We start from the raw sequence: 26,222 nt of genomic DNA on the forward strand, positions 1-26,222 counted from the left end.
TTTATTTACATTTCAAATGCTATCCCGAAAGTTTCCTATACCCTTCCCCGACAATTTTTAATTTGAAGGAAAATAAAATATGTATAAGGAGAGAAATGCAATCATAGTAAAACATTTGAATTAGCAAATATCAGTGGTGAGTCATAGCACCTAAACTGACCTTCAAATCTACACAAAACTGTGATTTAACTGTTGTGATAAAGCTGTTTCAGAAAGGGCAGAAGAAGGAAGACAGGCAAGTGTGGTTCTGGTGGCCTGAGAGATGAATCCTCACCTACAGCAGAAAGTCACCAAAGGCCTCATTAATCAGTACAAACAGCAGAGCTTGTCACTGAGAACTCTGGCTGTGGACACAATGCAAGGAGGGTGGCTGTTGGTGCCTCTCAGACTGAGTTTGCCACGATCAGGTTTCCATTGTTGCACTCTTGGGACCATCTGTCTGGATCTATTCTCATGTATTGTGTCAAAAGGTGATGAGAGGAAGGGCAAGATGCCTCTGTGGGCAAAGGAGCTTGCTGTTCAGGCTGATGGCTGAGTCAATATCCAGGAGTCACACAGTAGAAGGAGGGAACCACTTCCTGCAAGTGGTCCTCTGATCTTCACAGGAACACTCTAACACACACACACACACACACACACACACACACACACACACGCACACCACACTCCCCACATGCACAAATATACACAAAGATTTTTTTCCTAGCTGAATAGATATTTTTGTTCATGTCAGTAACCACATCTAGTGGAGTAGATATTAGATATATATTTTACACCTGGCCATTGTACTGGCTGGNTTGGTTTTGTGTGTCAACTTGACACAAGCTAGAGTTATCACAGAGAAAGGAGCTTCAGTTGGGGAAATGCCTCCATGAGATCCAGCTGTAAGGTATTTTCTCAATTAGTGATCAAGGGGGAAGGGCCCCTTGTGGGTGGGACCATCCCTGGGCTGGTAGTCTTGTGTTCTATAAGAGAGCAGGCTGAGCAAGCCAGGGGAAGCAAGCCAGTAAGTAACATCCCTCCATGGCCTCTGCATCAGGTCCTACTTCCTGCCCTGTTTGAGTTCCAGTCCTGACAGCCGTCCTGTGTTTTTTATGTTGGTAGTGCTGGGGATTAAATTTATGGCTTTGCATATGATTGACAAAGGCTCTACCATTAAGCTATATCCCAGCTCTTGTTCGTGTGTGTGAGTGTGTGTGTGTGTGTGTGTGTGTGTGTGTGTGTTATTCCCTTTTGAAACAGAGTCTGGCTCTATAGCTCAGGCTGGTCTTGATCTAGCTCTATCACTCTTCTGACTTTCCCCCCTGAATTTTGAGGTTACAGGTGTGTGTTTAGTTTGTTTACATCAATTTTGAAAGGATTTTGACATTGAAGCATTGCTTAACAATTAGGAAGACTCAATATAATGTCAAAATTAAAGATAAAACAAGGGTTAACAATCAAGGACCCTTAACTACAGAAATAACTTGGAGAATGGGGAAAACATTTTTGAAAGAAATGTAGGCATAGTATAGTATTTGAGTTAGCAACAAACAATGGTTAAATGTTAATTTTATAAATTTGTCTACAATGACAAATTTTCTTTTGAGATGAGACTTCAAACTTTCTGTGTAATCCAGGCTATCACAGTCCTTCTTCATCTGCCTCCTCTGTGCCCGAGTTACAGATATGTGCCACAATAGCCAGCTGGCTTGGGAAAAATACTTCAGAAATGTATAACCCTATATATATAAACACGAATATCTATAAATACACCAGCTTATCCTCGTGTGTCAGGGTTATGAGATTCCCACTTTATGGCTAAAACCATAGTAGTACAGAATTCCAAATATACTATTTTTGTTCCTACTAATTCCTATGATAGAGCTAATTTATGAATTATTGTGAATAGTAAAACCAACAGCCAAAACTAATAATAAAAAAGAATTATAACATTATGCCATAGTGAAATGTATATGACTACAAAATCTCTCTCCCTCTCTCTGTTTCTCTGTCTTTTTCTGTCTCTCTCTGTTTGTCTCTGTCTATCTCTCTCTCCCTCTCCCTGTGATGGGAGTTGCTTTGAAGCCTTCATGATGAGGTCTCATGGGATGAGCAACATGGGCCCCTTGATGTAGTTGGGTTGATCATGGAGATGGCTATCGTGTGAAAACTAGGCAGCTAGCTTACACAGCATCAGTGCAGTAGGGGAGGGAATGCATCACTCCTGAACTTAGTGTGGACACTAAGTCAGAAGGGTGTACAACTTAACCTGTGTCTTGTTTACCTATGGAATTTTCCACTAAAACATTTCAGATCACTGGTGATTATGGGTAACTGGAATTGCTATCACTGGGGAAACTGTTTTTTTTTTTTTTTTCTCACTTAGTAAAATAAAGTACACTACTTAGAATGTATAGTTCTAAGTATAGTTACATTTCTAATAATTATCAAACAACACATACAGACTACAGGATGCATTTCTATTATCTCCACATGTCAGTTGTATTTGATATAATGATATGAAGACCAGCTCTAAGATCCTAAAGTCACACAAGGCCAACCAAGCCAGATGAAGCCAGGGAGAATAATTTTGTCTCTTGGTAGGTGGACAAACGTGAATTGGAAAGAAAAATGATTAGAGTTTGTCAGTGAGCACACAAACACACACGGGCACACCGGAGAGGAGAAACATTACACCAGAAGTCAGAAACTTGAATCATATCTTGATGCCGTAAAAAAAGAATTAACAAAGAATTAGGCTTTCGCATACTGGGAGGAATAATTCCTCGCAGGTTACTTCATTTGATTAATAAACGAGCCCTGTGTTTTGTATGTAAACTGTTATTTTAACTAAGGAGGCAGGGATGGCCTTAGCTGGTAGCTCCACTGGAAAGAATGAGCAAATGTTGGGTATGTGACGCACTGGCGGGGAGCTTCTGCAGTCTCCCATCCAAGTTCTAACCAGGTCCGACCCTGCTTAGCTTCCAAGACCAGTGGAGATCTGGTGCACTCAGGGATATGGCCCAAGGCTGCTGTTGGCATCTCAGCAGTCATCTGGGGTAGGAATCCTCCACCTCCTGTCAGTCAAGGCTGCCAGAGCATTAGCTGTTATGGCTGCATGGCTCCCAGATGTGCCATGTGTCTATTCAGGGATTTGTTGTTTTATTTTCCAAAACAATGAAGGAGAGTGCCCCTTGCATATCCATGGGAAACAGGAGAATGACAAACCTCCCTTCTCCGTCTCTTTCTACCTTATACCTTGAGACAGAGCTGTCCCTGGGCCAGGGCTTGCTGTTTTGGCTAGCCTGGCTGTCCAGTCAGCGCTGGTGACTGTCCTGTCTCCACCATCTACCTCTGAGGCTGTTGGCCTTTGCAGCCCTGCCTGGTTGTCTTTGCAGGTACTGGGGATTTGAATGTAGGACCTTATTCTTCCTCGCTGAGCCCTCTCCAAAGATTTCAGTTGATTCTTCTAATACTAGAGTTGCAAGGCTATGAAATACAAAAATAGGATTTTGTTTAACAATGTATTATGGCTTCTACACATAAGCTATATTTGGGTGTTCATATCTGGGTAAGTGTGCATGCATATACACGTGTAATTGATGAAGAGAGCATGGCTGGGTGGAAAAAGCTGGCCTTACACTATTAAAAGGTTTCCACAGCAGTCCTATGCTCTGAGAACTTTTGCAAAACACTCAGTTCTGAGTTAGTGGAGTGGCATTTTTGAGAATTCTGGAATTTTGGTTTCTTTTTAAAAAACATAGAAATATTGTAAGAATGTGCTTTCATTTTAATCCCAGCCAACATCAGCCAGCGCCTTTGCCCCACTCAACCCTTTGCCCAGGAGCTCCTATACCACCTCCTGGATGATTGAGGGAGCCCATGAAGGCATACTTGTATGTAGGGAAAGGGGTAGCTTTAGGTAAAGGTAGGGATGAGGCGGATGCTTTGGACTGGCCGCAGCAGCTGACTGTGATTTGCCCTGTGCTCCAGCAGAAGTGTGGTTTTGCCAGCTGTAGAGAGTTTCTGCCAATGTGTGATGTTTGGAATTTTGGGGACTCTTCAGAAGGCCTAGAAATTTGAGGGATCCAAGAGGCAGGGTTAGTGGTTGTTGCTCATGTAGGGAGGTTAGTTATAGTTTGGTAGTAGCTGTAGTCGAAGAAGAGACAAGAAGAAAAGAATTAGATTCAGAGATCTCTCTCCCCTCTATCCTTCTTTCTTTCCTATCTAGTGTTATGGGGTGAAACTGGGTGGGGGGGGGGATGAAGGGTGGGAAAAAGAAGAACCCACAGAGTAGCAAAGACAAGCTATGAATGAAAGCTTCCCTCCTGAGCAGTGACTGACTCTGGGGTCACCACTTCAGGTTCCTTAAATTTGACCTAGCTACATCAAACTCAAGGACGGACATGACCACGATTTAGCACATGCCTGCATGCGTCATTCTGTCCTGTGTTAGTCTCAATGGGTTGGAGAGGTGGCTCAGCTCTTAAGAGTGCTTTCTGCTCCTGCAGAGGACCCACTTCACTTCCCAGCACCCAAGTGTTGGCTCACAACTGGTTGTAATGCCACTGCTAGGGAATACAAAGAGCCCTTCTGGCCTCTGTGGGCACCAGGCATGCACATGGTATACATTAGTACAGGCAGAGCACTCGCATACATAAAACAAATCTTTAAAAAAAGAAGGCCCTCTTTAAAAAAGCTAGCCTTAAGTGCATCTTCACATGAATATGTCATAAAACATCAGTGAAATGGATTGTTTATAGAATTCATTGCAGAGTGAAGTGAGCCACACTTAACAAGCATATGAATATTTTTATCTAGATAATATTTGTTTCTACATAAAATATTTTATTTAATATTTGTAGGAATACAAATATTAAATAAAATATTTAATATCTGTTGAAAACCCTCTGGCTACTTGTGGTGAATCATCTTGCTAACCGTTTTTAAGAGTTGTGGCCAAATTGCACATGAGGATTCTGTGGCTGTCAGAAATTTGACCTTCTGGAGGAGTCTTCCAAGTAGCTGCATCAAAGGGCCACGCCCAAGATGGTCAAAGAGGACAAAAGCTACTAACGAGAAAACAAAACAAAACAAATCGAACCACAATTCAAGATAAACAAGCATGTATTCACTGGCAGGACAGAAAATGGGCAACTCAGTGTGAAACCCCATGCTTAGGTCCGGTCAGGAGACAGGCAGGCAAGAGAGCACGGCAGGAACATCTCAGTATGCTGGATGACAGCTGGAAGGGCAAGGCATTCCCTTGTCAGGTTGGTGATATTAGAGTGGGGAAGACAGAAGTTACCCTGGAGAGAACCCTGCGTCTTGGGCTCTTCTGGAGTCCTTAGAGGGGACAGTGGCAGGAAACAGTCTCCTCTCCTTCCCCTGGGGAGAATCTCTCCCACAGGGAACTTCCACTGATAGCTCTGACCTTCTGACTAACATGAGAACCCTTTGTGGTATTGAATGTGCTGTCTGCCAATCATGGTCAGTTGAGTATAGATGTATTTGCCAAGAGGAAAGTAGGCAACTCTCAGTCCTCCCCAAATACCTGCATCAGGAGTCAGTAGATCTTGGTCTCTAGCAGAGAAGAGTCTAACCTTCTGGTGGGGACATCAGGAAAATGGATAGGACCAGAGAACATCAGGAAAATGAATAGGACTGGAGATCACTATAGAAGCAAAAGAAGCCAGACTAGGAACTCAAACAGTCAATACTGTAGGTTTTCTCTCATGTACAGAATCTATCTATCTATCTATCTATCTATCTATCTATCTATCTATCTATCTATCTATCTATCTATCTATCTATCTGTTATCTATCTGTATTTATGTATCTACGTGAGAATGTATGTATGCATCTATCATCTATGTATCTATCATGTATGTACTATGTATATATGTTTGTTTGTATGTATGTATGTTTGTATGTATGTATGTGTCTATCTATCTATCTATCTATCTATCTATCTATCTATCTATCTATCTATCTATCTATCATCTATCTACCTACCTACCTACCTACCTATGAATGAAAGTAGACTAGAAGAGTGAGGAAGGAATCTAAAGAGTGGACAGGGGAACAACAGAATGGAGTGATGGAATATGTATGACACAGGAGAAGAGAGAGGACTATGTGAGGAGAGGAAGTAAACAACAAGGTGTGGCGAATGGGTGAACATCAGAGTATAATGATGTATACATATACAAACGTCATCATGAAACTCATTATTTTGTATATTAAATAAAAATTGATTGAAATAAACAAGACAAATCTTGAAGAGTGTGTGCCCGAGAACTGTAAAACATCTTTGAAAAATAAATCTATTCTAACAAACCACAGTAGTGATTAAACCAGGACATTGTTGTTACTGGGAGAAATGAATGACATAACCGATAACATGGATTGAAAAGCCAAATAAAAACTTGAAGAATTCACTGCTTTAGAGATGGAGGGAGGGAAGGAAGAAAAGGAAAGAATTCAGTGCTTGGTAGAAATGAAAGAAGAATGACATCTGGTTCAGTTTTGCTGAAAAACTGCAGTTACTTATTTAGAAGGATTTTGGAAATAAAGTTTGGATGGGGCAAGAAACAAAGAGTTGAAACTAATAAATTATCTAAAGAAAATCTGAGCACTAGCTTATTTATTCTTAATAAGAGTGATGCTGAGTATAGGTTTGTTCATTTGTTTGTTTTTTGTAAAGCAATATAGCAAAAAATTGATTAACACTGGTCACATAAAAAATGTAGTTATAATGGTTGAAGGTGTAGCTTAGCTGGTATAAAGTGCTGCCCAGTGTGCATAAGGCCCTAGGCTTATTTCCCAGCACTGCAAACACTCATGTAGTTCATAATTACAGTATTGTAATTGGGAGGTGGAGGCAGGATGATAAAGAGTTCAAGGTCACCCTTGGTTACAAGAAAGTTCAAAGGTAGTCTTTGTTACTTGAGATCTGGCCTCAAAACAATAACACACACACACACACACACACACACACACACACACACACACACACACACACACAATGTAGAAAGAGACCTTGAAAACTACTGTCTGTGAAATCAATGATAATACATAGGACTTATGAACTGTTCTTACAAGTTAAAGAGGAAAAAATGGAAAAAGGGCTAAAGCCATGAACCGACAACCAACAGAAGAAATGGATTTCAAAGCTAAGTATTTAATAAATGCAGACTCAGTAACCAAAGAGTTAAGAAAAGGAAGATAAAGTTCTCTACCATTCCCCTCTACTATACAAGCAAAAATTGAAAAGAGAAACCAAGCCCGCTATTGGTTGCGTGTGGCATGACTATTATTCTCAAACCCTGCAGCTGAGAGAGGGAAGGAGTACCACTGTTGTCAGGGAAACTCAGGACAAAGTATTTTCTCTTTCTAAGCTTGAAAAGCTTACAGAAATTTCAATTTCAGGATTTGATCTTAAGAATATAACCATATTCGCAAAGAATTAACAAAAGCTCACCCCAGCTCTTCTAATAATATTGAGATATATAAAACAACAAAATACCACAAAATTGGATAGTACTTAATCAAAGCTGGGTACACCCACAAACAAACTAGATTTTTGGCCAGTGGGAGAATTTTAAAATTAATGATGTTACAATATAATATAAAAAGTATAACCTTCACAGCAAAAAGCCACAGTTTTTAGAAAACTCATTTAAAATAACCATGCACATGCACATTAAAAGACTAAGATGGGCACCAAGCAAAATGTTCATATTTCTGTGTGGGGTAGACTTTTAAACCTTTTTGGTTTTCGTTTTGCTTATTTATATCTCCTCATCGTCCACAATGAGCACATTTTCCCTTGTAATAAGAAACCAAACAGGGTACGTATTATTGTTTTTGAGGAATTAGAAAAGTAGGATCATGTTGAAACGAGGCACCTCCATGGTAGTTTGGGTTTCAGTATCTCCGTTGTAGGCCATTGTTGGGAAAGGGATTTGGCATCTTAGGGAAGAATGGCCCAGTCTGGGGAGATGGCCCAGTGCGGGAGGGGAGGGGTGGGGGGGAAGTGCTGGTGTGGAGGCATGAGGGTTTTGGTTCTTAGCCCCCCAGTGGAACACTCTCCTTTCCATGGTCTTCCCGTCACCCCACACTGATGTCAAGTAGACCCAGCTCAGTGCAGGCTTTCTGTGACCTGCCTTGCAGCCTTTCCGAAAGGACTTGGACTTCTCAATATTCTCCCTGCATCAAGTACTAGAAAGACCTTGAGCCGGGGAGTGAGAGCGTTGTGTGTTAGATTGCTCTATATCCTATGCATCATCAATCATCAGGTTCCTGTTAAGAGGGAAAAAAGGGAACGAACGGGCTTGCTATCACAGCTGAATCTAGTCACTGGGCCCAGGTAAAGCTATTAAAAATAACCTTCACATCTCCTCTACCCTCAGCTCAACTCCCAAGTTAGCGCCAAGTTTTCCAGGAAACAGCGGTGTGGGGACCTGAGGCTGATGATAGGAGTATTCTTCAGTTTGCTCTCTACCTTGTTTATTGAGGCTTGGTCTCTCAATTGAAGCCAGAGCTCACGAGTAAGGCTGCTCTCACTAGCCAGCTTGCTCTGAGGGTCCCTTGTCTCGCTGCCTTCCAAGTGATGGAATTAGAGGTGGGGTGCCGTATCTACTGTATTATGTGGGTTCCCTCACTTGCCACATGTACAGCCAACACTTTAACTTCTGAGCCATCTCCCCAGATCCCCAACCAGCAGAGAATTTGAAATGCCATGAATCAAGTAGAAAGCTCCCAGTAAAGCTAAGACCCTGAGCCATCCCTCCCTGCCTATGTTACTCATTCTTCCCTATAGAACATCGTCTCCAGCTTTTAAAAAAAATTAATGGTATTCATTGTTTATAAAGGCCTCTGTTGATCTTTCCTATTTGGGTTCCTGACGACTAGTGGAAAAACTCTCTCATTTCCTCCACCCCTCACCCATACTCTGCTTTAAAAATAGCAGTGAGAGTTGGGTTGGCGCAGGGCCTCCTGGGTTTGGAGTTCACAGCCTTTGCCCCTGGGGCCATCAGATCACTATGTGATACATAGCTGGTAAGCTTTTCTTCTAGGATGTGTATTTAGCTGAAGGTTTTGGGAAGAGTTATCCTCTGAGTGACCACTTTCTCATGGCCATCCGGGGAACATCTGAGCCCAATGGCTCTGCCCTAGTATTGACACTCTCTGCTGGTGTTTTCTGTCCCCTCTTTCTGAAGGCCTGATCCTAATGTCCTTTGCCTCCTTCAGACTTGTTCTTGGAGCTCAAGGCTGGAGCAATTCTATTTATCTAGGTTGCCAAATAGTAAGATGGCCAGACCTTTTCCCTCCAAGGTGCTTTTGGAGAAATTGGCACATGATCAGTATCAACCTTCTTTTTCGCACATGAAGCTATGGTCTATTTTTTTTGTTTTTGTTTTTACAGTGCTGGAGATGGAACCCAGAGCTCCGCACTCACTAGGCAAATATTCTACCATTAAGCTACATCTCAGCCCCCTTTAAAATTTTTGTTATGAGACAATGAATTACCAAGTTGCCCAGGCTCTTCCTGCCTAGGCCCCCTCCTGTGTAGCTGGGGGAACAGATATATGTCATCTTGCTTGGTGTAGAGATTTAAGAAAGGTTCGAGCTTTTAACCCTTTAACCGCTTTCTCTGGCAGCAGTTTCCGTTAGCCAGTTTTTGAAGGACTATACTTGTTTCCAACCTTGTTTTAAAGATGCTAGGGTTGAGAGTAAGGGAATGACTTGTGTCCAGCTCCTCTACCCATCTGTCCTGGACTCCCCCCCCCCCACACACACTTTACACCCCTCTCTCTGTACTTACCAGTGTTGAGCATTTGTAACACTGACCAGAGCCTCATTTGTGGGTGAGGTTCCATTTCCATCAGTTTGATGAGGCAGAGCCTTCCTTTACCTTTGTTAGTAATTGGAGGTTTTAGAACAAGCAAGTCAAACTCAGGAGCTTGAGGTTAAGTCTTTAGATAACAAGGTAGAGCAATACTTTTCCTCAAGGAAGGTAATAACGTGATGTTAGCTTGCTTCTGAGAGACCAGTCAATGGCACACAGAGTGGGCCAGGAGACAAAGCACAAGCAGAGAGGAGTTATGTAGTGCAGGAACTGGTGAAACAGTTCACGGGACTAGAGAAGAACTCTGTCTATACAGTGCAAGCAAAGGACCTGAACTCAACACCCAGCCCCATATGCAACCCAGGCAGGGCGGCCCCAGCCCCATATGCAACCCAGGCAGGGCGGCCCCAGCCCCATATGCAACCCAGGCAGGGCGGCCCCAGCCCCATATGCAACCCAGGCAGGGCGGCCCCAGCCCCATATGCAACCCAGGCAGGGCGGCTGCCACTTGTAATACCCGTTCTAAGGAAGTGGGGATAGGAGGACCCCCAGGGCTTACTTATCAGCCAGCCTAGCCTAATTAGTGGTGCTCCAGATCTCAATAAGAGACCTTATTCCAAAACACCAAGTGGGAGGGCCAGAGGGATGACTCAGCAGGTGAAGGCGCTGATGAGCCAGTTTAAACTGAGTTCTAGACCCAGGTCCCACACAGTAGAATGGGAAAGCTGACTTCAGCAAGTGTCTTCAGAACTTTGTACATGTGCCTTCACACACACACACACACACACACACACACACACACATAAACACACACACACACACACACAGGTATGTACAAATACTCCCCCCATGCACACAAAAAACCCCTCAGAAATAATTAAGTCAATGTAATAAAAAAAGAAAAAGAAAAACACATAGTAGACAGCACCTGAAGATTTATATCTGTAGTTGACCTCTGGTCTACATATGTAAATGCATGTATACGAACATGTACATGCTTGTGTACCTATGCAAAGCAACACATACACACACATAAACTCACATACACACAGAGAGACAAACACTCACACACACACACAGATACACAGACATATACACACAGACACACACACACAGACATACACACACAAACACACACACAGACACACTCTCACACACAGACACACACAGACACACACATACAGAGACACACACTCACACACACAGACACACACACACAGACACACACACATACACAGACATACACACACAGACACACACACAGACACACTCACACACACAGACACACAGATACACACAGACACACACATACAGAGACACACACTCACACACACACAGACATACACAGACATATATAGACACACACACACACATTGATTTCCCTGACTAGAGGTGGACATACGTATGTGTGTGTGTCCATGTGGTGTATATGCACATGTACATGTGACTCTGTGCCATCTTGCCTGTGGGAACTGTCATGCTGTTGAGACAGTGCATGCAAGGGAGCCATAGCCATCTGCATTTTCTCCCCAGGCATGACCTGTGCTTTGTCTCTATGGATGGGCAGATGGATGGTGCTGACTGGTGAGAGGGAAAATGCTTCAATAGGATCTGCCATGGTCTTATCCTCGCCCCACCCCTGACTGAGGCTTTGAGTCCCAGATAGGCAGATTTGGCTGCTCCATTTTATACTAGTGACCCAATTCTGTCACTTATGATGTCACGTCTATTGCTGCTGCATAACCTTGGGGACCATCCTAAAGTAGGTCAGTAGAGCAATGCCTGCCTCAGCAACTGAATGGTTGGCGGTGCAGGACACTGTCTCCAACAAGCTTCCCCAGTGTGGCTGACTGGAGGTGATGTCCTAGTCCTGTAGACCATCAGCCTCAGACCCGGAATGATTCCTAAGTCAGAAGCCAGCAGCCTCAGGACACTCATCCCTGTTTCATCTTCCTGCATTTCTGGCAGGAAGCAGAAACCAGGTGCAAAGGCTCTGCCACACAGGACGAGAAGCTGGCAAATTCTTCCAGTGCCACCATACTGTGCCTGCTGTCTCTCCCCGCCCCTTCTTCCCCAGATCCACTCAGACTGACACAGCCTCCTTTTCCATGCCCTGGGCATTCTGGATAGAAAGAAAGAAATGAGAATGTAGAAAAGAGGGTGCACTTAGGGTATACGTGCTGCAGTTTGAGTGCGTCCCACTAAGCTTAACCAAAGCTTGTCCTAAATGAATATACACTCTGCATGGTTATTTATGCATTGAAGCCTGGTTCTGTTTTAGGCTTTCCTCCCAAATTTGACCACTTAAAACTCCAGCCCATTAACTACTTGTAAACCAGTCTGCAGGAAGGGAGGCCCACATTTTTCTTACACGGATAAGATAATAGTGTTTGGCAAGTTGGGAAGTTTGTATTTTCCCAAGAGGAGCTGTGTGTGTCTGTGAAATCTCTTGTCTTGTAACTTGATACTTTATATCCCATAACCTCACCCTCCTGTGTGTGTGTGTGTGTGTGTGTGTGTGTGTGTGTATTTGTGCTACATGTGTGTAGTGTGTGTGTGTGTATGCATGTGTATTTGTGCTACATGTGTGTGGTGTGTGTGTGTGTGTGGTGTGTAGTGTGTATGAGTGGTGTGTGTGTGTATGGTATGTATGAGTGGTGTGTGCGTGTGTGGTGTGGTATGTGTGTGTGGTATGTATCTGTGTGGTATATGTGGTGTGTGTGTGGTATATGTGGAGTGTGGTCTGTTTGTTATGTGTATTTGGTATATGTGTAGTGTGTATGTGTGTGTATGTGTGTGTGTGTGTGTGTGTGTGTGGACTGGAAGACAACCTCACATTGCATTCCCCCCTCCTCCGTTTTTGAGACAGGCTCTGGAGTGTGCCCATTGGCTAGGATGGCCACGAGTCCCAGGCCTTCCTGACCCTGGGATTGTGAGTGCGGATCACCATAGCTGGCTCTCTTACTTGAGTTACTGAGATCAGACTCACGTCCTCAGACTTGCAAAGGGAGCCTCTATCAACCGTGCTACCTCCTTAGGCTGCCTTCCTGATTCTTAATTGTCATGAGATGTTTAAGGACAAGACTGAAGGCTGTGGCAGAGAATATCAGCTCACATGCAGGTAGCAGAAACAGACTTGAGAATCACGGAGAAGTGTGACTTATGTCATCTCGGGAATAGATTCTTGACAGCTCTTGTGGATTTCTTACTTCCCCCAAATGATACCAAAATGGGGCTCAGATCTCTTCCTCCAGTGGTGTGGCTTCAGAGCATCCACACCTGACATCTGCAGAGTGGGGTTGTTGGTCCTGTGAGGCCAGCGAGGTCCTGTTGCAGTCTCCCTGTCTGATGTCTGGAGTCTCTCATGGGAGAAGGTTTTGCAGGTTTGTCTTCACATGGTGTAGCATCTTCTCTCCTGGTTTTTAGGTTATTTCTATTTTTCCCCCTCTCCATCTTTATGGAAGTTTGAATAAAAATGGTTCCCATAGGCCCATAGAAAGTGGCATTATTAGGAGATGTGGCTGTGTTAGAGTCAGTATGACATTGTGGGAGAAGTGTGTTACTAGGGGCGGGCTTTGAGGTCTCAGAAGCTCAAATCAGGCCTAGTGTGATTCATTCCCTCCAAGCTGCCTGCAGATTCAGATGTAGAACTCTCAGCTTCTTCTCCAGCACCAAGTCTGCCTGCATGCTGCCGTGCTTCCAGCCATGACTCAACCTCTGAACTGTAAGCCAGCCCCAAGGAAATGTTTCTCTTTATAAGAGTTGCTGTGGTCATGGTAATAACACTAAGACGATCTTCCTGCTAGAATTTATGGAGCTTTTGCACTGTTTGTCCCCAGACATCTGGGTGGGAGTCCCCAGCTGATGGGCACTGCGATGACCTGCAGTTCTGCTCCAGGATTATGGCCATTGCTTTGTGTGCCACTGAAACAACTTAATCATGATGATACTATTCCTCACTGGTTGAGTGTTCGCTCATCTCTCCTTCCAGTCACTCCACCAGTTCAGACTGGACAAGCAACAAGCATAACTGTAGTTGAGGACCCCATAGAGAGCAGGACACACCAACGTCCACTCTCTGGGACATATGTTGTCACACGGGTCATTTGCTGCAGAGATGATCTCCTTCACCCCTTTCTGCCATGCCGTAGGTCAAGACATGCTTGGTAGGTCATTCAACAGGTCGAAAACCAACCACAAAGAGCATATACTTGTGGTTGACAATGGAACACAGGGAAGCCAGATATTGAAATAAAAGGAGCAAAGGCAATAGTTTTCAGCAACCTGGAGCAATACTTGGGGAAGCAAAACCAACCAACCAACCATCCAACCAACCAAATAAAAACTTATGATCAAAATGTTTATTAGAGGTGAAGGAGGATAGGGCTGACTTATTTATACAGGTGGCAGCTTCCACATTTTTTCGTTTTTTCTAGACTAACATTCAGGGAGAGACCATGCTAGTAGTGTCAGGAAAAAAAAACAGACAGAGAAAGAGTGGAAATAACACAAGAGGGACAGGCATTAAGTAAAACTGAATACACATGCCATTCAGGCATTTCTTAGCGTGGCACGTGGGGCTCACCATGGTGACTCTCACATGTGTATCATCTCCAGCTTCCCTTTTGAAACATTATTCCAAAAATGTAGCCCAAACCATTGAGAAGCAAATTCTTAAGGATAATCTAGTTGAATGGGTGGTGAATTGAGAAATCATTTAAAATGAGAAATGCTTCAGATGTATGAAATGTAGCTGTTATAAAATATATCACACCTTAAGCTCATTCTCAGCCGGGGCAGGGAATGTAGAATATTGCAGTAACAATAAAATCTGGATCTGCAGTCCTAGCTTAGTGGTAGAACTCTTGTCCAGCATGCAGGAGGCCCTGGGTTCAAGTCCCATCACCACAAAATGACATCAAAATAAAACGGGTAAAATCTGGAAAACACTGTTATTAGGTTTTGATTGGAATTGAGAGTTTGGTAAATATACATGTAAAAATAATGCACTTACTTTTAATTAAAATGCTAAATGTAGTTTTACTTGAGAAATGTAGAATAAGGAATGGATATGGCAATTAATAGAAGAATATCTATATTTTTGAAACACAGGAGGTCATTAAATGGAAAGAACTCTTAAGTAGCATAAAGAATATGCATATATGTGTGGACACACATGGTGATGGGGGATGGCAAGCAGTAGAAGAACCAGATTATTTGATTACCTTCAATTAATTAAATTCATTATTTAATTTCACATGTTATTGACCTATCTGTTTACTGTGTATTTGTGTGTGCATATGCACACATGCATGTGTGCATGTGGGTGTGTACACATGTGTGCATGCATGTGCACGTGTGTGTGTGTGTGTGTGTGTGTGTGTGTGTGTGTGTTTGTGTGTGTGTGTGTGTAGAGGTCAGAGAAATGCTTGCTGGAGTTGATTCTCTCTCTCCTTGTACCATGTGACTCTTGGAGTGCAAAGTCAGGGTATGCGGCTTGATGAGCCATCTGAGCAGTCCATGAAGGCCAAATATTTTAAAACAGATGGAATTTTGAAAAAGTAGGTTCAGTCAAGAAATGCACATGAAATTCCAGCATGTCTGCTTCAGAAAGAGAATATAGCAGAGTCTGGATAGACCATCAGGCTTCACGGGGTTCCATGCCCAGAGGCACCCAGACAGCTCTGGTGAAATTCAGTGGGTCACAAAGGAAAACAAAAGGAGGTGGGCATGAATAAAGGTCTGGGAGAGGTAGGGGACTGACAGGAGTGAGAGGAACCTCCGATAAGGTAGAGAGTAAGGGTAATAAGAACGATTACACAGATGTGTGGAATTATCAAAGAATAACCATACAACAACCATGTCAAAAATTTGGAAAGTAAGCCCAGCGAGCACACATTAATGAGTGGACATGATGTGCCAGGTACCCATCACTAACAACTGGACAGGACAGTGTGGCATCTGTCTCAGGCATGGATTCAGATCACAGCAAGGGCTGTCAGGAACCTTTGTGCAATGTGTAAATTTCTATCAACACACATAACAGAAGAGATGACAAGAGAATATATGGACCATGAGGAAGCCAGGCCCCTGTGTCATTTGTTTGTGCCAATTCTCAGACCCCAGGGTTCTCTGCGGTCTGTTAGCCCAGGGATAGTCCCATATTCTTGCACTAAGAAATAGTTGTCTTTTGTAAGTTTGGAAACTCTTTCCCCTATTCACTTACAACTTTTCTAAGGCAGTTTCTGGTAGTTCTGGCTGGTCTTGAACTCCGTGCACAGCTGAGAATGACCAGGATTTCTGATCCCCCTGATTCTGCCTCCCACCCAAGTGCTGGCATTACTGGTGTCTGTTATCATTCTCATTTTATATGAGGCCAGGGATCCAGCCCAGGGCTCTATGCATCCAGGTGGACATTCTCCCAACTCAGTTACAGCACTAGCCCCACCCACGACGATTTTCAAATGCTGTGTGCCAGGTGTTTGCCCTATAGTTTCTGTAATGATCGGTACACACCTTAGAGCTGAAAATGTCTTCAAGGAATTTATCAAAGTCTAGGCTGGCATGGAAACTCAAAGAAAAAAGTTATCCCTAAGAACTGGAAGATAGGTTTTTAATTAGTTCTCAATAGACTTTGGTCAGACTATAGTACCTAGAATTTTCCATGGGAAACAAATTATCTGTGGCAGAGCAGGAAGACACTGTAATGGGTAGTTCCTCCTGACCTCCCCTGTTTTTTCTTTAGTCAGTGGGCCGAGGATTGTGCCCCTTTGAAATGATGACAGGCAGGCCTTCAGGATCCCACAAACACTGTCTGTAGCCAGTATTTCCATGTATCAGACATTGAAAATCTTATTCTTTGCTGTCTAATATGTATCTATTTCTGCTGGAATAACTGTGATGTGGTGTGTGTGTGTGTGTGTCTGTGCATGTGTGTGCTTGTGTGTATGTATGTGCATGTGTGCTTGCATGTGCATGTGTACATGCATGTGTAAATGTGTGCCTATCTCTGTGTGTGCCTGTGTGTATATGTGCATGCGTGTGCATATGTGCATGCGTGTGCATGTGTGTACATGTGTGCGTGTTTGTGTGTGTGTCTCATAGGTTGATTCTGGTGTTATCCTCTATTTCTTTGCATTTTACTTTTTGGAACAGGTCTCTCATTGAACCTGGAGATCATCTAGCCAGCAAGCCCTGAGGAGCGTCCTGTCTGTCTCTCCAGTGCTGTGGTTGCAGGCATGTGCAGCTGTGCCAAGCTTTTTACATAAGTAGTGGGAATCAGGACACAGGTCCTTGTGCGCGTGTGACGTACACTCTATCAACCAAGCCATTACTTCCCCAGCCTCTGGCTTAATCCTTTTTATTTAAGCAATTTTCAGAGAGGTACTTTAAATCCATTTTTGTTGGCAGCAGTCAAGAGATCAGGAAAATAACAGGAGATGCAGCTTTCGAAGTATTTTGTGCTTTCTTCTTTTACCTGAAAGGTATTGAGTACTGGCCACACACACTTCTGTTTGAGAATGACAGTAAGGGCATTGAGCCTGGGATTTAAGCCTTAATAACTTTTCAATATATTTAGCTTTGGAGGAATTGAAAGGTCCTCTAAGTCATGTGTGCTAGAGAGGGAGAGACGTTAAATTGTATTCACTAGTGACCAAGAAGCATCGGGGAAACAGGGGCGTTAGAAGGGAGGGTCCTTAGTGACAGTTACCATCTCCTTACTGTGACTGTCATAGTGTACCCGCCCCTCTCTTCACCCTGCCCCCACTGCATATGTGTGTGGAGATCAGAGGTCAGCTGTGGGGTTAATGCTTTAGGTACCTTCATTCTTGTTTTTCTGAGTCAGAATCTCTTACTGGTTTGGAGCTGGCCCAAGTAGGCTGGGTTGTCTGACCAATGAGCCTCAAGGATCCTCCTTTCTCTGCCTCTCCAGGACAGACTAAAAGTATGTGTCACCACATCTGGCCTCTATACATGGTTCCTGGGGACTGAACTTAGGTCCTAATGCTTGTAGGAAAAGCACTCAATGACGGGCTGAACTCTTCAGCCCTATGTCTACCTCCTCTCATTTAATGTTCTTTGCCCAGCAGCATGTTATTATCAGAAGGGACCAAATGGGAAAATAAAGGGAGAAAATTTGTCTGATGGGCAGAGCATGGCTTTGCATCTATGTCCTGTAATGATGATGAAACTGCTAAGCTGTGGCTATGAGAGATGAATAATCCTGCAGAATCAGACACGCAGAACTGGGAACTGCATGTTATCAAAGCTGATCGCATCTTCGAGGAACTTACCAAAGTTGGGGCTGTGAGAAATGACTTGAAATTTCAGAGATAACAAGTGTTTGTTATGGGACTGGCAGGCACTTCTTAATTAGGTCTCAGTAGATTTAGGATTAGCTAGATGGAGGGCCAGAGAAGGGAGGAAGGGTATTGCAGATGACAAATGCCAGAATGCCAAAAAAAAAAAAAAAAAAAAAAAAAAAAAAGGCTGAGAAAACAGTGTAAAACAGTGTCCAGAACTCTCTGTGAAGAATAGGTGGTCTGAGACAAAACAGGGGAAAATGTCCACAGATTGGTACTCCTCCTGCCTCTGGCCCCATTTCTCCTTATGCCAGTGGGCCAAGAATTTAACCCTTTCAAAGGGATGGTGTTCAGGAAATATACTACTGCTTAAGGTGGCTTACAGGAAAGCTCTTGAGATGTTTATATTTTCTTGTGTACAAGTTGTACAGCCCTAAAAGCATTGTTCACTTAAAGAACCACAAGTACCCCCTGAGGTTCTGTCAGCCCTGAGAACACGCAGACTTTACACTTGACCTTAGATAGTCCTGCAAGTCTCTGGCCATTCTCACCCAACTTACTCTTTGCACATGCACGACCCTTTCTTTTTAGATTGCATGTTTTGTGTTGGTGTATGTATGTCTTCTCTACTAAATATTTGGTCAATCGCTAGAACAGCAGGATGCATTCAGAACAGCTCAGGAAACAGTTAAAATAATGGTCAGACAAGAGCACAGCAGAAAGGTCTATCTTGTATGTATGGTAGTGTTTCCTCATGTCAAATGATTCATTATAATGGTGATGGGGCCAGTGACATCAGGGTCTCTCTGTATGTTAAAGGCACTCCCATCCAAAGATGCTGTCCCTACAGCATCAGCATCTCACAGCACTGATGTTCCAGGAAAGGATGCTGCCATACAGCATCAGCATCTCACAGCACTGATGTCCCAGCTGAGGATGTTGCCCTTTTGAGGAATGATGATGGACGTCCTGTTGGTGTCTTGCTCATAGCTCATTTATCAGTGCTGTGATTACTGACTACTAATGTGCCATACATTCCCACATTTCCCCCTTTTCTGCAAGATAATTAGTCTTAATCAAATAGGATCCTTCCTGCTGGATGCCCCATTCCACCTTCCTCCCAGGACAGCCATGGCCAGTGACTGGCTGATACGGCAAGTATAAAGGAAATCCCTTGCTCCTGAAGGGACTCTTTACTTGGTTCAGTCTGACATACTGTATGAATGAGACCACAATCTCACTTAATGCCTTCTCTTGTCTTTTCTGTTTCTTTGGTTTTCCTCCCAAGGGCACTCCTACAACTGAGCACCCTCAAAATAATCCCTCCATAAGACAACCCTGTTGTTATTTTTCCCTTGTAGAGAACTTGGACAGTTATGAACGCCATTGATTCTTTCAAGGAGACTTAAAATTTTAAGCAAGGAAATTCAACATTTTTTCCAACAATCTGTTAATTAAATCTTAGTCCATTTAATATGCTATATCTTCCAAGCAGACTACAGCTGAAGTCATTAAAATTAACTTAAATGGTCTTAGAAACACGGTGTCTAGTGAAAAAATGAAAACTTGGGACCTGTAGGGGAATTTTTCCTTAATTGATGGAGTGGACCCATGCCTGGGGTTAGTCATATTAAGAACACGTGCTTCAGAACACTATTTAATTGTCAAGAGTGTTCTGTTTTATTGTAAAAGGGAGCCAATACTCAACATTTTCTTAATTATATAATTGCTAAAAATATAAAAACATGTAATAAAATGGGAAGATGGGAGAATCTGAAGTTTAAACTTTTGAGTCCACAAATTTCTCTTATTTCTTTCATTATTCTAGAATTTTCCCTCGTGAAATTTCATCGATGTAACACCTAAGGTTATCTAGAATTTAAAATAAACCTCCTCAAAAAAAAAAAAAAAAAACCCACGTACTTCCCTTTAGTGAAAAAGCTGGATATGGTGGTATAATCATAGCACCAGAGAGGCAGAGATGGGAGGATGCCTGGGCTATGCTGGCCAGCCAAGTTCCAGGTTTAATGCCAGGCTCTATCTCAAAGAATAAGACGGAGAGTGAAGATATACAAACTTGACTTCAGTCTCCACATACACACTTTGTACGTACACACATAAGCGCGCACACGTGAGCACACACACACACACACATACACACACACACACACACACACACACACACACACACACACACACACACACACCACTACCACCACCACCCTCAGCATTCAAAAAGAGCTGGGTGTGATCTCAGCACCTTATAAAACCAGGTGTTGTGGCACTCCAATGCGATTCCAGCTCTCTGATGGGGAAAAGGCAGGATGATTAGAAGTTCAAGATTACCCTAATTAGAGATACTTAGGCTAGCCTGCCATATGTGAAAAACTCTGTCTTCAAAAGATTTTTGTTTCTTTGTTTTGTGTTGTTTTTAAAAGGCAGTTACATGGGATTGGAGAGATGGCGCAGCCATTAAAAGTACTTGCTGCTCTTTTAGAAGAATTAAGTTCCATTCCCAGGACATGTTCCATCAGGAGGCTCATAGCTACTTGCCATTCCAACTCTGGTCACACATGCGCACATTACTCTCCCAGCCTCAGGCACAGACACACACTTTTAAAAAGGCAGCCACAATATAAATTTAACTCAGATAAAAATCACAACACAACCTTCTTTAGTACTGAGTCTTACAAGGTTGTGTGCTTGAGGTGTCCCGAGAACCCCACTAAGGTAATGGCTGTACCATTCCTCAGAGGTGAGCTCATTTCCATGACTCATTCTGGAAAGCACAGGTTTCTTGTCTTTTCACGCGCATCACAATGCGACCTAAAATAGATCCTCATCATCACCTCTTTCAGGGTTATGAATAGCACTACCTTGAAAAGGGCCGAGAGATGGATGCATGCATGGGATTCAGAAAGGAGGCATTCAAGAAAACCAAGCAGGAGGCAGGCTGCCTAAGTACTTTTGAGCATGGAGCATGACGGGACCCTCTCCGGCTCCCACGCAGGCAGCCAGGTGCCACACTCAATGGAGATGGAGTGGGTGGGAGCACCAAGAAGGAGCTGCATCTACTGGGCAAAGTGGTTGAAAACCCCAGAGGACCTAAGGAAGCATCACATCAGACCGTGACCCCGTTCTCCACCTCTTTACCCACCCCACTTTCCGGGCGGCTGGAAAATCAGATGGTATTTCTCTCTACCTTCCTGACTGTCACATTCAATGCACCCACCGAAGGAATTCACAGTGGGCCACCTCCTGCTCAGGAAGCCAAGGCACTTTGCATTCTGCCTCTTGTCCTTGCTGGGAGAATGACATGACAGGCCTGGGTCTCTGGCTTCAGGAAAGAGTGAGGGACAAGGACAAGAAAAGAGGTAGCTATTGAGTGGTGTCTCGGTCAGTTCGGCTCGGTCTGATCCGAATAAGCTCCAGTGAGATTTGAAAGATGGCTTGTTTCAGTGTGGCGGTTTTGTGGCAGCCTTATGTGGCATTATGATGGACATCTGACGAATACAGACATCGTTTTCTAAATGTGGTTTGTTTAGAGAAAGAACAGCCATAGTTGGGAGCAGAAAGGCAGCTCATGAGGCTGCGAGCCTTATCTGAAAATGAAGAGAGGTCTCATGGCTATAGCAGCAATAAGTCGGATGCTGCGTCCTTCCCACTTAGAATAGCCCACTTGGAAACTGAAGGTCCCAGGACAAAGGCTGTACTGATGTACTTCATAACACTCTCTGAGGTGGATTGATTAAAACTTCCATCATTTCAGAGAGCTAAACTGCAGCAGGTCCAGAGGTCTTGGGTTATCTTTAGTTTCCCAGTTGTTAATTACCCACCTGTGTTTGTCCTTGTAAGACTTGGAGGTAAAGAGCTCTCAGAATATATGTTGACCTTAAACTTCCACCATGCCAAAGGCTGAGGATGTCACAGATCAGATCACATCTGAGGATGATATCTGAGACCTCCCTGCTTTTCTGTGACATGCTGATCACACCCATATATTTGAGGAAAAAAAAAAACCCTTGATTTATAGCTTCCATGAACCATTGAAGCATGGTATGGGGGTAGTCGAAATCTGTGTTCCTAGGACCATGGCCACTAATATTTGACTCTAGAAGAAACTGTCTCATAGTCTCTTTTACATGGACAAGGGTGAGGGAATCAGAGAGCACTCTGCCTTCCTGGCCAACATAGCCATCGCCGAGGTGTCCAGGTTCAGTGATGACAGATACAGACATCTCAGGTCTCTGGTGCCAACCAGGAATAACAGGCTCAGGCAGGTATACGTGGGCCACACACAGAAAGGATATGAAGGGCACCAGGCTTCCAGTGGAGGATGCCAGCTGCTGTCTTGGTTCCAACCATATTCCCAACAAACTCTCCCTCCACCTGGCCCTGCTTCCCTTTGCTTTGGGTAAGGCCCCTCCCTCACGGCCACTCCCCACATTGACCTTCTTGCATTTAACTCTCTGAAGCTCAGAGTTGGTCTGTGGGTCCCCGAACCTGGGTGTCCAGCTCTCATTCCTTTTCCCAGGGGCATTGAACCTGTAGGGGTGGGGGTGGGGGTGGGGGTCTTACCCACGATCATGTGGTTGCAGACATCACAGAAGGTGGGCTTCTTAAAGACATGCTCCTGAAAGGCGTGGACCTTGCTGTTGCTGCCGGGGTGCAAGCCAGCCTTGTTGGGCATGGACGCTGGGCTTCCCGGGGTGGGTATTGGGCTGGGGCCTGGGCTGGCCTTGGCCAGCAGGTCTGCTTGAGATTTCACATCAGTGTTGGTTCTTGGGAAGAAGTTGTCAGCACTTTTGCTCCGCAAGCTCTTGGTCTTGAAAGAAAGTGACCGTTTTAGTTTCTGGAGCTGCAAGGCAATGACAGGACAGCCTCTCTTATGATGGGTCCTGTGACTCCTGTGGGGGATGCAGCCAGCTTTGCCCTGGACCCCACGCATACCTTAACCTGGGAGGTTCTGCCAGGCCCCCAGTGTGCGCAGTCAAAGGCTGGTGGATACCTGAAATGGGACTCAGTAGTCCACCCTGAGCCCCACGAGCCACTGAGCAGGGAGAGGCTCCTTATAACCCATTCCACCATCCTCTTTCCCAGCCTTGCTTTCTTAGGCCGCACCAATGCACTGCTTGAAGTCCCAGACACAAATCTCAGGACCCTGGGCTTTTGACCTTTTGTCTTTTGAGTTTTCCTAGTTGGAAGTGAGGTGTGAACTCCTGGGTCCTGAGGCTGTGTGTGATGCTGTCTTCTCTCTCTTATGACCAGTCAGTAGTTATTTGTCTCTAAGGACAGCAAAGTATACAAACAATGTCTCCCTCTGACTTGACATTAATCTGGCTAAATGGTCTCCAGGACACATACCAGAAGCTTGCTAGTCTGCTTGTACCTGAAACATGTGGAAAGAAGCATGGACTGCGTGTAAGACATGCCTGTATGCCCATGTGGTATGTGTGTGTGTGTAGTATATGCTTATGCATGTGAATAGTATATGTGCATGTCTATTTGTACATGCATGTGTGTTATATATGTGGTATATATATACTATATATATATATATATATATATATATATATATATATATGCACATGCATGTGTGTATGTGGTATTGTCGCTGTCCACTCCCCTGCCAGCAAGGAAGAGACGCAACAATAGACTTCTTCCACAAACGTTTATTGTTGGGTTAATTGCTAAAGCGAAAGACTCNGAGCCCGAAAATATGCATAGTTTATATATACTTAATATTGTTTACATATGCTTAGGACAGTGTGGAAACTCCTGATTGGATATGCAATCAGAAACTCATAACTATGCTCCGGGCTGAGCAGTGACTGGCAGAACCCNNAAAGCACATGCGCACTTTGCTTACTCACAAGGAAAACACACAGGGAGCCAGCACTGTCTTGTGGTGGCGATTCATTCTGGCTTCCCACATGGTATGAGGGACTGTGAGGTATATGTGTGATATATGTTTATGTATGTGGTATGTGTTTAGGACTTGGTATTTCAAAAGCCTGTTTAGCTCTCCTGGCCCTTCAGGTGTCCTTGCCCTGGTTTTCAGCCTCAGTAAACTAGATCATTTCTTTCTTGCCTATGGGACTTACGGTGAGATACCACATGGCTTTGGAAGGGTGCTCACAGGACTTGAGTCCAGTCTACATTGCTAATCTGACCATGCAGGAGGGACCTTCTGGATGCACAGATGTGAGTGCAGGAGCTTTATGCTTAAACTCCTCAGAGGACTTCCATTCTTCTTAGGCATAAAGACCAGCTTCAGGTGAATGTGGTAGTGCAGGCCTAGACCCCTAGCTAACTCAGGAGGCTGCAGCTCACAGATCACAAGGCCTGCAGAGTGAGTTTGGGTCAGCTTTGGCAAGTCCACGTCTCAAAAATTAAATAGTGAGCAAACAAGGCTGAAGATGCAACTCAGTGGTAGAGTGCTTGCCTGGCATGGGTAAAACGCTAGGCTCAGTCCCTGCACTAAATAGACAAAGGGTCCACCTCCTGCTGCTCAGACTCCTGGACCCTCAGCCTGTACCAACCTTGGCTTTGCTCAGTCTTGCCAGATAATGTGGTTCTTGAAAACTCTCTCATGCATTTGATTATCAGCCCTTAGCACCTGTCTTCCTGCCACCCAGATAGAAGGAGTAAACAATGAATTAGCTGTATGGCTTTCAGGGGCTCATCAGCTTTGAGGTGGTCTCCTTTGGTAAGTATTCATCTGGAGCCATTCTTGCTGTAGGCTATGCATGAAGGTACCTTGTGCTGACTGGAGTCTCCACACAGTGGGGCCAGGCTCCCAGAGGACAGTGAAGAAGAGCTGGTGGGGCAGTGTCAAGCCTGTCACCTCCCTCCCCACCTCTATCTTGACCTCAGAGGACAAGGAAGCGACTGTGGTCGCAGAGCTGAGGTTCAGGCATAGCACAAGAAGGGTGCACTTCTCCCCTCTGAATGGTCTTACCAATTTTCAGTGTGCCTTTGCGGTAGACTGAACTCAGGTCATCTGGAACAGCAGCAAGTGCTCTTAAACACTGACTGAATGGAGTCTATTTTCCACTCTGTGAACTTGCTGGCTTAAGGATTTGTCTGGTTTTAGGGACACAGATGAGACGAGGTCTTATATCATAGCCTAGGCTGGTTTAGAACACAGCCTAGATTGTCCTCGGACTTGCGAGATGTCCTCTTTCCTCAGCCCGCTGCTGAGAGCTCAGATGTGAGCCACCAGGTGTTTGAACTTTTATTTCACTTTAATGTCCGGCTGATGAGTGGGATTAGCAAATAAAAGGCACTTGTTATGATGAGGGGCAGACATTTATCAGAAGGGCTGCTCTAGGGAGTGTTTGAGAAGCAGATGGTTAGACCAGATTGAGGGAAGAAGACCTGCTGGGAGATGCCTGTAGAAAGTAGCCAGCTGAGAGGTGATGCTGAGGGGCGTGGTAAGACACATCTGGATTCCAGGTGCAGTGGGAAAGTGAACCCAGGAGTTTGTTGAAGGGTGAGAGGATATGAATGAATAACTCTAAGATTTCTGATGGGTGCAACTGAGTGAACAGAGGCATGCTCTTTTACTAGATCAGAGAAGACACGTTGTCATGGAGACCAGGAGGTCTGAGATGCTCATTTAAAATTTGGGGAGGGGGAGTCAAAATGTTGGTAAGTAGATACATGATTTTGACATTCAGGAGGAAGGTCTGAGCTGGATAGTGAGTAGGGAGGCATGAGATATGGAGGGAAAGCAGGGCCACGAGGCCAAAGGAAATCATTATATATGTCACAAGCAGACCCAAGAGAGACACTGCCCGAGGACAGAGCCCAGGACAGTGAAAATATAGATGAGAAGAAGATGATAGTGCAAATGTACATGAGAATATTCATGAGGCCAGGCAGTGGTGGTTGAGAGGAAGCTGTCAAGGAAAGGGACCTAGAGAAAGGGGTCTATGGGAGCTAAGGGCAGGGAATGCTTGGGACCTAGAGAAAGGGGTATTATGAGAGCTAAGGGCAGGGAATGCTTGGGACCTAGAGAAAGGGGTATTATGGGAACTAAGGGCAGGGAATGATTGGGACCTAGAGAAAGGGGTATTATG

At 44.2% G+C, this 26,222-nt stretch overlaps 1 protein-coding gene across 2 annotated transcripts in view; it reads right to left on the reverse strand.

The window, feature by feature from the left end:
- Stac (SH3 and cysteine rich domain) overlaps window positions 1–26,222 on the reverse strand; it is a 122,154-nt gene that overhangs the window by 46,139 nt on the left and 49,793 nt on the right. Inside the window, exon 2 of one of the 2 annotated variants that reach the window (XM_021207567.1) lies at window positions 22,717–22,996. The exons of the other annotated variant lie outside the window; for it this stretch is intronic. Coding sequence (XP_021063226.1) covers window positions 22,717–22,996 — 280 coding nt within the window. The remainder of the gene's footprint in view (window positions 1–22,716; window positions 22,997–26,222) is intronic. 2 annotated transcript variants of the gene reach the window in all.

The sequence above is a fragment of the Mus pahari genome, chromosome 10 (assembly GCF_900095145.1).
Source record: "Mus pahari chromosome 10, PAHARI_EIJ_v1.1, whole genome shotgun sequence".
Taxonomy (NCBI): Eukaryota; Metazoa; Chordata; class Mammalia; order Rodentia; family Muridae; genus Mus; species Mus pahari.